This window comes from Borostomias antarcticus (genome assembly GCF_949987555.1).
Source record: "Borostomias antarcticus genome assembly, chromosome: 18".
Lineage (NCBI taxonomy): Eukaryota > Metazoa > Chordata > Actinopteri > Stomiiformes > Stomiidae > Borostomias > Borostomias antarcticus.
Genome location: NC_140251.1, coordinates 9,672,551 through 9,689,003, shown reverse-complemented (window position 1 = coordinate 9,689,003; position 16,453 = coordinate 9,672,551). Strand labels below are relative to the sequence as shown.

Genomic DNA, 16,453 nt, shown 5'->3' with positions numbered 1-16,453 from the left:
ACCGCATTTTCTTCGTTCCTTAGCCGACGTGACATTTCTCTCCCCTAGAGGATAAACTCAATGCAGATTCGATGGTGCAGAGCATCATCTGATCTGCCTAGGTCGCGGCCAGGGGCATCTACTGTTACTGTAGTGTGCCCGTGGAGGGAGGGAGAGAGAGAATCGGCTGTCCGTGATTGCGTCCGTCTGTCGTCCTCCGCGGTTGTGAATGGACTGCGCTCCCTCTGTGATTCTCTGCAGTCACTTTGAGTCATTTTTGGAAGAAGATGGCGGACAGGGCTGAGATGTTTTCCCTTTCCACCTTCCATTCCCTTTCACCTCCCGGCTGCAGGTAAGATATTACACATCCCGCCACAGTGATGATAGGGGCCGCAAGAACAAGGTTGTCGCGTTTTGTGTGGGGGAGAGTCGGAGAGAGGGACACAGGCAGGGGAGTGAACGGGGAGTTGTATCATTGTTTACATGTATGATACAATACCATGGGAAACATTAGACATAAACAGCATCCCTGAAAGCTAGGCTACGCCTCTCCACTGCGGGCAGTGCGCAGCCACCGTTTGCCTACTGATGCTGAGGAGGGTTTTTTGGATTTTGCTTTTGTCTCGCTGGGTGTGCTGTCGTCTCAGAATTTACCCACGAAAACACATAACTGCATTTCCTGAAAATTAAAGAGGGTCACTGGTCGCAGGGAGACACGCGATTGATTTCTGGCTGTCACGTCGATTGCCTGCTTGGCGCATTTTCCCAGATTCAATTACCTCAGAGAGGGAAAGAGAGGAGGCCCACGCCCTGTTGAGACAAACATAAGCTAGGTCCTGAGCTATGTCCATCAACGCCTAAATTGCATCTCAAGTGTAGTTACTACGACCTAAATGCACAGAATGAACAGAAAGGATAAAATATCATCAGTCATTTTTATCCGTGTTCATGGTTTGATGTAAATTTGTGTCTATCTGCGTGGGTTCACTGGTCTCCAGGCATCACTACATGAGTAGCCTATAGTTTTAGAAGGGGGTTGATATGGCAGCAGCCGCTGATAGGCTAGGCTACTTGATTCCTGCACGCCTGTTGCCATGATATTAAATGGCGGAATATATTATGCTAGATCTCATTGATTTTTTTTCTTTCTTGAATTGAACAGTATGCAGACTGTTACAGGAATTAGATGCCTCTCACGGTTGTGGGATCGAGCATGTGCACATTTTGAGGCGTCTACACATTCCATTATTTACACCCATTTATTATCTTTTCTATTATTGTTCACCCCTGATGTGTAATCTTGTGATCCTCCATGATCTAAAATCTCCACAGAGAAAGATAGCTCTGAGAGGTGCAGGGAGAGTGAATGATATGGTGTGTACCATTTGATTCTGAGGACTAGGACTGGAGTACAAGGGAGTGGGGCTTCCTTCTCCATATGAGAGAGTCATGCCCATCCTACTCATTAGATTTCAATGGCCTGTATGCCCTAGTACCAGAAGAGAGTGCCTCCTGAAGGCCTGCATGTAATCCCATTACCAGAGACAGCCAAAGCCCAGGCAGCTCACTCCCTAGGCCCTACTCCTAATCTAGAATGTTAACCACAGCCTCATGTTAATAACACTGAGAATGACCTTGACATCCAGGAGAGGAGAAACTGTCAATTTTTTTTTCACTTCCAAAATGCTTCTGTTGGAATTGTCATGAAGTGCAGTTGAAATGTAGTTCAAAGTATATTTGCCGTGTACACAGATTCAAGCATTAAAGGTGGGATAGGTAGTTTGCTTTTGACTTTATTTGGTAAAATTGGCATAATATCCTTTCAGCTATAAGTAACAGAAGTGCTCTGAGAATAAACTTGGATCTCCGTGTTTACCGCTGCCTCTGTATTTTGGATTCAAAGAATGCACCGCGCCCGAATGTATTGACCAATCAGGGTCTCTATCTCGCCACACCTACAGTACCAGTCATGTTTGGAGGGAGGGACTACATCATGATTGACAGGAGGGAGGGGCGTGTTCTTTTGATAAAGATGACCAATCGGAGGCCTTGTTGACGTCAAACTACCTACCCCACCTTTAAAAAGTCAGATTTTAGTAATATATTACATACAGTAAGATATCTAAAAGATTGTGGAATTATATTTAAATGCCTTCATTTCATGGCCAGATCAGATCAATACATTGAATTGATTTGCGTGCAACATACTGTATAGAGTGTGCATTACAGCTTGGTTGCCTTTAATGAGCGTTTTTGTAATGCTCTTATGTACGCCCAGGGCTGAAAATTAACTTTTTGGCTCACCTGCCAAGGGGACTGGTAGATGAAAAAATCCACCGGCCAAGTATATTTTTTACCGGCCATCATCATCATCATCATCTTCATCCGCTTATCCAGGGTCGGGTCGGCAGTGGCTACTTTGGATATTTTACCGGCCAAAATAATAAATTGCCTTTTTTGTCACATTATACATCTGTTTCAGTACTTTTCATTCAGATAATAGTATTATGTTGAATACATGCTTAAGGAAGAGGCCAAAGTAAAATTTCAAATAAATTAGTTTAATTCGATGCCTAGCAATACATTGCAATTCATAGAAATTCAATTATTCATTTCCATTCACTTCCACGGTGTAGAATTATCCATAACTACCTAACCCTACACAAATATGAGATATAAATGATCCAAGCCTTAACCTCATGGTCTTTATGTGTTTATGAACAAAATACATGTACTGTAACATATTCACAGCCTGTCATGATGTAAAGTTAAACCTGAGCTGGATGACCAGTGAAGTCAGTCAAGGAGGAACCAGTACCGTCTTCAGAGCTTATAAGCTACATGACAAGCGATCAAAGACATCCCTTCTGAGAAACAGTGACTTGGTATGCTATGGAAGCCCAGAGACAGGATGGTACACATCTACTGTAGGTGTCGACTGTAGTAGCGCGCGTCCTCTGAGGTAAATGGGAAAGATTTTCTGTGCGCGAGTAGCCTCGCGTCACCAGTCTCTCCTAGTGCGCGAGGCTGTGCAACAGTCATGTGACTGAAAACTTTATTTGGTGCAGTGGGGGAGCTATTTAAGTGCAACACACAACAAACAACACACAACAAACAACGCGACATCGCACGCATAATTTATTACATGATTCTATTTGTACAAACATTTACCCGCCAGCGTGGCGGATAGCCTCCGAAATTTAGTCGCCAAATGGAAATTTTACCCGCCATTGGCGGGACGCGGGTGTTAATTTTCAGCCCTGTGTACGCCCCTCCCTGATGAGTCTCCGTGTGGTTGCACATAAACACCTTTCTCTTTGCCAAAAATCACCTTTTAGTCCAGCACTGTGGGCCTGATCTACTAAAGGTTTGCACGTATAAAAACATGTGCAAATGCCTTAGTACCCACAAAGAAATATGCAAGGTGATCTATGAACGGTGTGCAAGGGGGATTGCATCCTTCAAGTGCGCACATTTACACGCGCTATCCAATTAGTACGTTTGGCCGAAATTAATATGTAATAAGGGGCGTGTGCGTCCCCTAACGTGCAAAATATGGGAGGAGAAAATGCAAATACGTAATTGTAGCACGCGACAGTGTGATAAGTGATAAGTGACTTATCAAGCCTGAAAGCTAATTGAGTGGTGGCGTTTGCGTTTGCAATTTAGTACCTTAGAAGGGCAGGTACTATTTGGCTCCGTGCAATTGTGCACACACATGGCGGCCGTTATAAGGAGAAGACAAAGGAGGCGAGCACACCGAGTGTAATGGATTTTAACTGATCTAGTCAAAAAGGATTTACCAAGATTCGCTCAAAAGGTTAAGTCTGGTTTATTGAGAAAACATACGAGCGCAAGGACTTTCTGGACAACGCAACATGAGTGGTTTATCCAGAGAAGTGAAACCTCCTGATCGTGGTCTGCCTTATATTCAAGCAAAACACAGGTATGGCGCTTCCAGGATGTGATTGGCTAATCCATTGTACGTCATATGAAATGGCAGGCGTGGCCGAGAATACAGACATGTGACATGAGAAAAAGGCGGCAATTTCTTGGGGACAAAGGGGACAAAGGATGGTTATTCTGGTGTAGACAGATTCTAGGTGTGTGGACCTCCTGGAGGCCACCCTGTCTATGTGAACGGTTGAGGGAGGTGGTGAATTACAAAAGGAGAGAGAGAACAAAGGTTTAAGGTGTTTGGAATAGGCCAGATGTAAATTCTATAACACGAGAACGAGTGTTCTTCATCCGTGTGACAATGTTTGTGATGTCAGAGGAGAGGATAATCCAAACATATCGCTTATCTAGCAATTCCATTCTGGAGCTATTAGATGAATTAAGGGCTGATTTGGAGCCAGTCACAAGAAGAAGTCATGCCATACCTGCAATAACCAAACTTCTGGCTACTCTCCATTTTCTTGCAACTGGTTCATTCCAGCATACAGTAGCTCTTGGTGCTGGGATTTCCAGCACAGTTTCTCACCTGTGCTTTCCCAAGTACTGGATGTCATGTTGTGCAGGATTGGCCAGTATATAAAGTTTCCCCGTACCCAGGATGCACTGATCGAAACCAAGCAAGGCTTTTATGCGCTCTGGTTTCCCCAGAGTCTATTAAATTACAAAGTCTACTATGTGCTATTTATTTTGTATTAATTCATTTGTTTTAAATTAGCCTAATCATTTTCCCACACAGGAGATCTGGGTTATTTCCATTGTGTCGTATGGTTCTATAAAGTTACCGCCGAGCCAAGCTCTCATGCTAGAGGGAATAATTGTAGGCCTATTCTTTTTATGTTTGTGCGCTGCAGTAGGCTTAACTATTTCGTTTTGCAAAACTTTTTATTCGTCAGGCTTCACATAGTCAACGGTAGGCCTGTTTAACTTTAGTTTTTTTCCCCAGGTGTGGGTCGGGCTAAATTACTGGGTGTGTGTAAGCCGAGGGAGGGGGGAATCCAGTCTCATATAGACCAATGTTTTCCTGATGTGTTTAGGTTCGGTTAATGTTTAGTCGGTTAACCTGGCCCCTCAAACAGATCCAAAGCATCATCTCAGTTCATATTTCATGTTCCTTTTAGGTGATAGCGCGTATCCCCTACAGCCCTTCCTCTTGACTCCAGTTCGTCCACTAAAACCTCTAATTCGGTCGCGGCAAATTTACTTTTGCGTTTGTGCTTCTCTTCCATGGTGCAATTGTGGGATACAACACGAAAAACGACCCTCATTTAAATAGAGTGTTCTTCACACTTTTGCACCCGTTGCCATTCACGCAATTATCTTTGATAGATCACCCGCAAAACGCATTCCAACTACACGTGCAATCTGAAGGACTGCACACACAATTTTGCGCTCTTTATTTGGGATCTTAGCAGGCCCTGTGTGTACTGTGGAGATCTTAGTGTATCAAACTCGTAGAAGCAAATCGGGTGGCAATTCCAGTCAGCAAATCAGAAGCAAATTGCAGTTGTCATTGCATTGGCCTACACCGATCTTTTGATCTCTTCAAGTACTCAGGGGTGTGAGCTGGGCTGGGGTGGGGGGAGGGGGGGTTGGAAGGTTTGATTTTTTAAGGATTTATCTTGAGGTTTTTGGAGCTCTTCTCTGACAGAGATCTGGCAAGATGCCAGTAACAAGAGGAAAGCACTGAAGTGCAAACGTGTAGGCCTATAAAGGCACAAAGTTAATGCCAATCCCAATACTAAGAGGCATGAACCTACTCTGAGACTGCAGTGAGCGCACTATTAGCCTACAGGAACACTACCATGTTTAAAATCCTTTACTATCCTTACTGGCAGGGTGATGCTGTGCTGAATAATCTGTTCAAATGTTTGTGGTAAAATTATATTTTCAATTAATTGAAATCATTAGGCAATGATCTCGTTTCCCATGGTGTGGATGAGTCAGTAGGTGAGTGAGTGAGTGAGTGAGTGAGTGAGTGAGTGAGTGAGTGAATGAGTGGGAGAGTGAATGAGAGGGTGAGTGACTTAGTGAAAGGGGGAGTAAATACTTGATTGAGTGAGAGGATGAGTAAATGAGTGAGTGAATATGTGATTGAATGAGAGAGTGAGTTGTATCGTATATAGAGAGTGAGTTGTATCGTATATAGTGTGTATGTGTGTGTGTGTGTGTGTGTGTGTGTGTGCGTGCATGCGTGAGTGAGTGTATATACAGTACAGTATGAGGATACGGCAGCTGGGTGCCAGTGTTGTGTTTGTGCACTAATCTGTTTTACGTAACCTCAAAATTTCTGCTTCTGCTTCACACACGAGTACTAGAAATATATTACAGTGTACATAAGCTGTCTGTTTTTAATGTTTGTATTGTTGCATATTCCCCTGTTTTGTATTTGTATCAACTATTATTTTTACTACTGTTCAGCACTTTGGTTGACTGCTGTTGTGTGAAATGTGCTTTATAAATAAAGGTTTACTTACTTTCATGCAGTGAAAGGACACCCTAATTTTCTGACTAGCTTTGTTACTCCATATGGAGGGAGGGGACACTATGGTAGGACACTGACCCATTGCCACATCCTGATCTTGCATAGGACAGACATACAGTAGGACTGTAGGACTTCAAACCCTTGTATATAAAACACCTGAAGAAATGTTAGCCGACGACGTGTCAGTACTGGATATGATCAGTGCTTTAAAGTGCTCTTTTTGACTATATCATCACAGTCTTCTGAACATTTGGCTTTTTATGTCTTCAGTCACAACGTTATATATTGTATGTGTCGGACTGATAAACTACAATGCTGTAGAAATGTGATTTATAGAACTGACTTTTAGATTTTTCATTTGCAACCTCAGGGGTGCTTGTTGTTGTCAGTAGTGTTCTTTTGGTTTGCAGGAATGCTGGAGGTACTTATTTCATTTTGACTGGATTGATGGTCAAATGTCTTCTACCAGTTTAGTTCTCACTCATTACCTCTGCCCCAGCGACAGAGCAGATCTGAATCACGGAGCGGGTCCAAAAGCCGCACAAACACAGCCGGCCATTCACCGCCATTCATTTTCATGAATTCACTTTTCATTCGCTTTTTATGAAACTCGGTGAAGGGGTGTAGCATGGGGCAATTTAGAACCCATTCAATTTTGGAGTGGACCCATATCATGGGGGGGGTCCACGAGCCACCCAAACATGGCCGGCCATTCACCTCCATTCATTTTTGGACTTGGGGAGCGAAAAATTCCCCCCATTCAATAGGTGGAATTGAAACGGCCATATATCGACATGGGAAGGTCACAGAGACACGGTTTGGACTGGCACAAAGCTCTTGGCCTACCAAATGCAGCAATTCGCTTTATTCACGCAGCTGCCATATTGGTCAAGTCTGACGTAATTGGGACGAATGCAGAACTGCCCGTTGACACCAATGTTAAAAGTTCACTGTAAAAACACCACTTCAAGAACCAAAATAGTCAAAATAACAGGCTGAATACACTATTGGGATTACAAACTCATCATTACCAGACTCCGAATGTTTTTCACTGCCATAGTTTTCACGTTTGGAAATACATGGAAGTGAATGAGCCATAGTTAGCCGTCAGCTACATTCATTCATCCCATCAATTACATGCATTCGTCCCACCAATTACGTCAGACTTGACCAATATGGCAGCTGCAGCGAATAAAGCGAATAGCAAACATGTCCTGCTTGCACGCACATGTGTGTGTACAGAGCCACAAAATGCATTAATGGGAGGTGGTCTGTGCTCTGAGCACCATTTCTAATTTGGTGAAGTGCTGGTTGGAGAGTTGTTGGTTATTGGCCTTTTTCTAACCCTGGACATCCCCCTGTGGCTATTTCAATTTTAATGTTGCAGTTTAAAATTCTGTTCCTTTGAAGCCAGCTAGGGGTAGCGTTGGGATGGGTTTCACAGAATAAGAGTCTTAAATCAAACAAACAGCTTAAGGGTTCCATCTCTCTATCTCCCTCTTTCTCACCCTCTCTCTCTCTCTCTCTCTCTCTCTCTCTCTCTCTCTCTCTCTCTCTCTCGCTCTACTTTGTTATCTAATGTCAGCACTAGACACAGAACTAACTATATTTTTTCTGAAATCTGCAAACAAATGGGACCCTTTTCATAATCCCTATGATGCGGTTGCATCTGCAAGCAAGTTATCATTTTAATTATCGCCTGGATTTGCAGTTATAAATCCTCAGACATGAATGAATGTCAAAACCCACATAAATAATAATAATAATAATAATAATAATAATAATACACTTTATTTGTATAGCACCTTTCATACAAATAAATGCAGCTCAAAGTGCAAGGAAACATGTGGAGGTTTGGGGTATAGTCCCATAAAGTCATTCCCACCGGGTCTTCAACCCCAGTCTCCAGGGTGGGAGTCCAATGCTCTCACCACTACTCTACTTGTGTAGTGGAGATCAGCGGGTTGATTTTGGTGTTGTTCTTGATTTTGGTGTGCTGGTACTACTGCCTCTTGTGGTGCCAACAGAGAAATGCAGGCCAACATTGTCCGCAGTAACGGAGGGAGGGAGGGAGGGAGTGATAACCGGACGAACGCTATACTAGGTGCGCTGGCTTACAGCCACGCACAAAAAAGCATCAATACATTAAGCTCATTCCTCCATCACCACCTAAAGCTGTGCCAGTCAACAGTCAGTCTAATCACTGAAAATAAACCACATAGGCATAGAGCGACTGGTGCATCCTATACAAAAATGAATTACTATAGGATTTGAAGTGCCCTACTCCTATTGTAATGAGGACTGTGTCTATAATGCAGTAGCGTACCGTGGGGTCTTGCACAGGGTCTTCTCCGACATTGTTATTACTACCAATTCTCCCTGAGGATCTAGCGTCTACCGTCTCTTGACTGACAGAAGAGAAAATGAAAAAAAATACTCATGTAAATTCCAGCCTCAGTGGAAAGTAGAGTTTACATTTCTCACTGAGAGCTTTATGGGAAAGGGATATGCGTTTTGTAAACTGTGCAGAGTAGACTTCTGTATCGAGCATGGTGGTCGCACAGACGTGAAGCACCACGGAGACACTGAAAAACACAAAAAGGCTGCAACACAGCACCAGGGTCAAACAAGCATCGTCGGCCTGATAGGTAAAGGTAGACCTGGTTCTGTCGTTTAGAGGGCAGAGGCATGCACCTAGACTCCATGGTGCAGCCGGGTAAAAAGTAAACTCTTATAACTCTTATTTGAAATGAATGTAGGCCTATATGATACTGATATATACTAATATATATGATACTGATATATTTGATAGTGATATGACTAATATGATACTGATATATACTAATTTATACAGTTATTGCCCATTCAATTTCAGTTCAATCCCTCATTAAATACAATATAAATCCTGTTGCTGTGTGCTTTAAAAAAGAAATCATTTTCATAATGTCAGTAGGATACAGGAAAATGTCTCAACCCCCCGACTTGGTTTTGAAATGCTCACGATTTTTTGGGGGGTGCACTTCCAAAGCATACCCTGATGGGTTTCACAGCACCAGAAGGGTGCTGAGCTTTGGCATGTACAGTATATGTAAAAACATACAGGAAAACTATAGTAGCCTAGGCTACTGATGTTTTTTTTTTTAACACATCAACAAAGGCCAATAATTTGATAGCGAGTGAATAAGAGGGCAATATTTAGGCCGAAACAATCAAGCTTTTAGGGACACACTAAATAAACTACAGAGCCATTATATGACAACAATGGCCAAGCACCACGAAGAGAATGACAGGACGATAAAATACACCCCCTTAGGGCACAGCACTCAATAGTCTACTCCCCTACTTCACTAATCAGTGTTTAGGCTACTAGGCGTATTAGCTCACCGCTCCAGGTTTGGTCTTGATTTGATTTGGTCTTGACTTCCGTAAGCTAGAATCATTTTACCTGGCCTACAATGTTAAGTGAATAACAAGCTAGTAAGACCGGTGTCAACGGACAGTAACGTGGACTGTATTTTCATGAGGACTGTAGGGGGCGACGGAGCACTACCAAAATGCTAAACACGGATGAAAATGAAGCAATATGGCAGAATACAAGGCGCATTTAAGTCAAAAACAGTCTGAAGGTCGATTTTTATTGCCAAGTTTTATTTGGATTTGTATGGGTAAGCCAGGCTTACCCTGGCTTATAGGAGCAATCGCCACTGGTAGGGGTACCAATAATTTGCAACACTTGGGACAATTTAATTGTTCCTATCAAAACGTAAACAACTATAAGTCCACACCAAAATGAAGTCCATCACGACAACTCGTGCTCAAACACCACAACGCCTTTTATCAAACTGAAATAGCCCTGCCAGTGCTAACCATCTCTGGGCTACTGTATAACATCACATTCATAAGCCATCATTCTGACACCATAAGGGGAAGCTTGTCAACGACATGCAACAACAGGTCCTTATCTCTCACATAGCAGCAAATTCACACACATTGCCAACATGATCAATCTGAAATGCAGGTTGCGTGTCCACCGACAAGCTGTATTTTAGGGCGCTATAGAGACGAGAAAATAACTTACCTGATATAAAATGGGCACCACAAACGCGGGCATTCCTGATTATGTCCTCAATCCAGTCCGTAGGCTATGCTTAGCCACAGGCGACTCCAGTTCTGAAAAGGCCGGTTTCCTCTTGAAATGAATAAAGTTTGCCACTAGAGCACCGATTTGTACACCCGTAGACGCAACAGCCAGACTTCTTGATGGTATATAAAATACTAGTCTTTGCACTAAAATACGGCTCGCTCTGAATACGTCTGTCTCCCCCTGCTTCTGTTTCAAGAACGCATACTTGAGCTGACGAAGGCTGTAAAAGGGTCTATAATGAACAAATATGACTCACTCTCGTTTATTTATGGGTGGTGGCTCTACCACATAAATTCAATGACTGACATAGAACCACCAGGTAACCGCATTTTTACATAGCTTCTATAACCTCCAGGGACAAAAACTGTCCATACCACAAGTTTTGAACTCACACATTCAGCATTTGGAGACAAGCTCCTTAACCACCAGGCCACCAGAGCCCTTTCAAGATTGCAAGCACATATTTGCGCTGACGTAAGCTTAAAAGGGTCTAAACACATGACCCACACTCGTTTATTTATGGGCAATGGCTCTACCACATCAATTCAATAACTGACATAGCACCACCAGGTCAGTAGAATCGATGCATTTGACTGATGGACCTGGTGGCATCCGTAGTTCATTCTTTTGTTGCCAAAATGCGCACACTGTCTATAACATAATAGACCCTTTTCTGTGCAAAGTCATCATCTTGTTTCGACATTGCGCACGCATCGCTATAATGACACCGGTCAATACAGTAGATGTATTTGATTGATCTGGTGACATCCGTAGTTCATTTTTTTGTTGTCAAATGCACACACTTAATTGTTTACTTATCACTGCACATAAATTCAATAATTGACAAACAACCAACTGCATTTTTACATAGCTTCGATAACATCCAGTGACAAAATACTGTTCACAACACGAGTTTTGAGCTCGCACATTCAGCATGGCAGACGAGCTCCTTAACCACTAGGCCACAGGAGCTCTTGGAAATCAGTAGTGTCAGTCTTTTGTTTTGATGTTCTGGGACCACTGCCTCTTGTGGTAGCAACATAGAACTGCAGGTCAACAACGCCAGGACACCGGACAATGGGACATTGGCTCTTCTAGCTGCGCTGGTTAACAGCCACGCACAAATATGATACATGACAAATTTCATAAAATATTGTACTGGAGATATACATTAAACGAGAGAGAAAAGTACAGTAGCCTGCAAGTGCAAAAGGAGCTAGTTAAAAGCTTAAGTGAAGAGATACGTTTTTAGCTTTCTTTTAAAACTATTTAACGAGCAGGCTTCCCTGATATCTATACAGGTATTGTGTTCCACAGCTTTAGGCCATAATTGACAAAGGCTACACTTCCGATCTTCTGACTATTGCTGGGAACTTCTAGTAAACCAGCAGTGGATGATCGCAGTGTTCTTGAAGGCATGTAGTTGACAAGGGAGTTAGCAATGTAGCTTGGTCCTCGCCCATTAAGGGCTTTGTATATAAGGAGGAGGATCTTAAAATCAACTCTAAATATTACTGGAAGCCAATGCACAGCAGATAAGACTGGACTAATGAGAATTTGTTATCATCCACTGAATATTTTCATTCCCCCAAAGATGGTTTTCACCTGTATCTGTGAGAGTGACAGACACAGGGGTCGAAATTAACTTTTTAGCTCACCAGCCAAATGTCTGGTAGATGAATAATTGTACCCGCCAAACCTTTTTTTTTTACCAGCCAAAAAATAACATTTATATAAAGCCTTTTTATGTCGCGTAGACATACAGTACATTTATTCTGCATAATAACATATGGTGGTGAATAAAAACAGCGGTCAGAGCAGATTCCTGGTGCCACAGCTCCACAGCACAGGTGGTGTTGTAGTCCTGTCCTCCACTGAAAATATTGATCTAGTGAGTAGCCAACCCATTGTTAAATAACAAACTACTAAGGTATTCCATAGGAATGAGCCTATAACCATACCAGCTGGGCAAGCTGACTTTGCTACCTACCTAACCTACACATATCAACTGACCAGTTGTTAAAACGTATTTCACAACACTGGTTATTCTAGCCAGCAATGTCAAATATATGTGATGCTTGTTTTGGCTGTCTGACACAATATGGCTAGCTACATTAGCTAGCTAACGTTAGCTAGTCACAAGACAGTCACAGTCAGATAACGTAGCATAGCTTTAGATGACAACAAGTTTGCTTGCTGTGAATAACAGAAAGGTTAGCCAATTAGTAGCCTAGTAGCTTTACCTTGCAGGCTAGAGATAGGCCCCCAAATAATTTTACAGCTCGTTTCGTTTGATGCACAACAACAAGCAGATCCACCGAGAGTGCTCTTTTCAAGCACCGTTCATTCACTTGTGCGCTCATTGTGCTGTATGAGCCAACCCAGGCTGATCTTATGAGATCTTATAAGATAATGTTGCGCTGCGTCAATGCCAATATTTATTGCAAAACTGTTGTCCGTGCTATGATCCACAAAGGCTGATATTTTGTTAAGCACTGAACCAGTAATGCTGATATTTTGTTCCAAAAAACGTCATGTGCCAAAGTCGGGTGGCTTTCAAAACATACACGCCAAATGAAAAATATACCGGCATTTGGCGCTTGGTGGGTGTTAATTTTGAACCCTGCACAGACAAGATGAGACCTTTATATATTGATGACTCGTGTGTGTGTGTGTGTGTGTGTCTGGGGGGGGGGGGGGGGGGGGGGGGCAGAGTGGGAAGACTGCTATGGACGATGAGAATGAGTCAGGGCCTAGTCTCACTGACCACTGAGGTTGACGTCAGAATAATGGAGAAACACTTTAATGGTCATCAGTGACCAGAGCACCTGGAGAGAGCATCATAGCCAGAGACAGAAATAATGGGATAGAGACAGAGGGAGACATTTGTACCTGAGTCACATAGCCCCCTTGGCCTTTCTTTAAAACACCCAAACAGACTCCCTTTGATGTTCCATCTCTGTGTGTGCTCAGGCAGGCTGGATGGGGAGAGACAGGGCCAGATGACGACACTGAGGCATGAGTCCTGCTCCGGGCCTGACATGATGAGACGTGACTGGGAGCATGATTGCGCATGGACTGGTCTGAGAGAGAGAGAGAGAGAGAGAGAGAGAGAGAGAGAGAGAGAGAGAGAGAGAGAGAGAAGACAGAGAGAGAGACAGAGAGAGAGAGAGACAGAGACAGTAGAGAGAGAAATAAAGAGAGAGAGAGCCAGATGGCTGTGTTTTGTTGATACTGACTCAAAGCAATGACAGCAGAACTCTGAGAGAGAGAGAGAGAGAGAGAGAGAGATTTGATAAACATGACTCAGAGCCACAGAGCAACTCAGATTTGATACAATAGTATGAGCATAAGTGGTATGGAATACTCTGAGGAGTCTAGCGCACACTGCCTCCTAACCAGGGCTTTTCTAACACACTTTGTGTGTGTGTGTGTGTGTGTGTGTGTGGGTGTGGGGGGGGGGCGGTTCTGGAGACAGACCCATGACAGGTCTCACCTGGGTCGTGGCTAAAGATGTTTGGGTATGGCTCTTCAGGTTCTAACATGATGGCCTGGTGGGTCATAGTTTGAAATGTATTTAACATTTCAAAAGAAATGGAGAGCCACTGGCTTAGAGGAGGTCTTAGTATTGAGTGCAAGACAGCTGTGTAGAGGTGCAGTCTACAGTAAGACAGCTGTGTAGAGGTGCAGTCTACAGTAAGACAGCTGTGTAGAGGTGCAGTCTACAGTAAGACAGCTGTGTAGAGGTGCAGTCTACAGTAAGACAGCTGTGTAGAGGTGCAGTCTACAGTAAGACAGCTGTGTAGAGGTGTAGAGGACAGCTGTGCCCCTCATCATCATTATACAAGATCACATCAGCGGAGGACTGCAGGCGCAGGCCCTGTCATTGCAACACTGGCTGAGCAGAGAGGGGGGCAAATTAGAGTGTGACACATATTATCCAGTCACTGCAACACCGAGAGAGAGAGAGAGAATTGGGGGAAGGGGTTCTTTTGACTTGACAACCCATAGTCTGCAGTTTTTTCATTGTGACACATTTCATAATTCTTGCAGTTTAGGGGACACATTCTGGCGTGACACACATTGCAGGGCTGCAGAGGAAACATTGTACAGCATGAGCAGACCACAAACGAAATGGAGCCTGTAGACACAGCAGTGAACTCCAGAGGAAGCAACACACCATGAGGGGAGAACAGATGCACTGTACAAGGCTGCCGAGAATGCAATGCCTCCATGTTCATTTGGTCTTGCACATTCACCTGAGCCACATTCACCTGAGCCACATTCACCTGAGCCACATTCGCCTGAGCCACAGTCACCTGAGCCACATTCACCTGAGCCACATTCACCTGAGCCACAGTCACCTGAGCCACATTCACCTGAGCCACAGTCGCCTGAGCCACAGTCGCCTGAGCCACAGTCACCTGAGCCACAGTCACCTGAGCCACAGTCACCTGAGCCACAGTCGCCTGAGCACTCTCATCTCTGTTACCCAATCGTATGTATTTTATCCCCTGATGTGTTGACAGCTGCCATGGAGACACTCATTGAGGGGCCAGCTCTGGTGATTTTCCACACATAAACCCACACACAAACAAACACACGCTCATAAAAAAGACAGTTAAAGAGGGTGAGTTTTTTTTGATGACCTTGTTCCTCTCCCCCCCCCCCCCGTCACTGTGATGAGCTTGGACTGGGTCCCTTCCTCCATAGTTTTTCATCAACCTTAATTGAAGCCAGGGAATCTACCAGATTGAAAGACAAGTCTGTTCTGTCAGGAATATTTAGCTGTGTGTGCCTGACTGCTCCGTTGTGGCGGGATTGTGAAAGTAACTTTAGTGTTAATGCTGCCAGTGTGTGTGTGTGTGTGTGTGTGTGTCTGTGTACTGAGAGACTTAGGGAGCAGGGCACTAATTCCATGTTGGGGTGAGAATGTGTGGCTTTCCTAGAGTCCCTTACATTTGCCAAATTAGCTTTTACCACAGACAAACACACATAATGTTGAGAACATTATAAATGAAACGACAGCATACAGGTACTGTACTGTACATGTTAAGATTAAATTAATTTCAATATTCATATCTGTTTTTCTCACTGGTCTTGAATCAGCTGAAACCAGGGCAGCGTCTCTGAATAGCCAGTTTCAAAGAATGTTGTTTGTTCTCACCGCATCAACAATGTGGTGTATTGGTGACAGGTGACAACAGCTGACCTTGTTGTGGACATTTCTGTCACAGAATATTGTTCAGGAGAGATTCAATGCCTTTCTAAGTTTAACAGAGTTTATTAAATGCAACAGCACAGTAGCCACATACAATACATACAAACAGCACAGTAACATACAAACACCCTCAATAACCCGTCTGGAGAAGGGGGCCATCAAATCTCAGTTGCTTCATGCACACAGCAGTCTGCAATGTGAGAAATGGCGTCCCAGATCTGCGGTTACAGTCAACATGTATACAGTCAAAGGGAGCAAACGTGGTGTCTGAGTTACTTCCCGGCCCTCGCTTCCCACCCCCCAGCCCAGGTGGTTTCCTCTTTTGTCGACAGAGAGGGTTGGTGGCGAGGATCGTGTGAGCGAAGACAATCAAGGGTGCTTAGTTCTACAAACATAAGATAGTAGATGCACAATAATCTGTCTACGCAAGGAATGAGAGGCCAGTTCTAACTGGCCAAAACAACATACAGTCTGTTAAATTCCTTCAACTAAGGTCTAATATGTTAAGAGGTTCAACTAAGATCTAATAATACAGAACCCCCCCCCCCTACACCCCCAAGTCGTTGTGAACGTCCTACTGAGGATGACACACACTAGACATTTACAACAACTTGAGCGGTGCAAATTCCATCAGGTGTAAGTTAAGGTACAATGAAGCACTTCAACAGGT

General features: G+C 43.6%; 1 protein-coding gene across 1 annotated transcript in view; it reads left to right on the top strand.

Moving 5' to 3' along the window:
* Positions 1 to 266: 266 nt before the first annotated feature.
* mapk8ip2 (mitogen-activated protein kinase 8 interacting protein 2) overlaps positions 267 to 16,453 on the top strand; it is a gene marked incomplete at both ends in the record, with an annotated part of 40,482 nt that continues 24,295 nt past the window's right edge. Inside the window, one exon of the mRNA XM_084452534.1 lies at positions 267 to 331. Within this exon, the coding sequence (XP_084308660.1) occupies positions 267 to 331 (65 nt within the window). The remainder of the gene's footprint in view (positions 332 to 16,453) is intronic.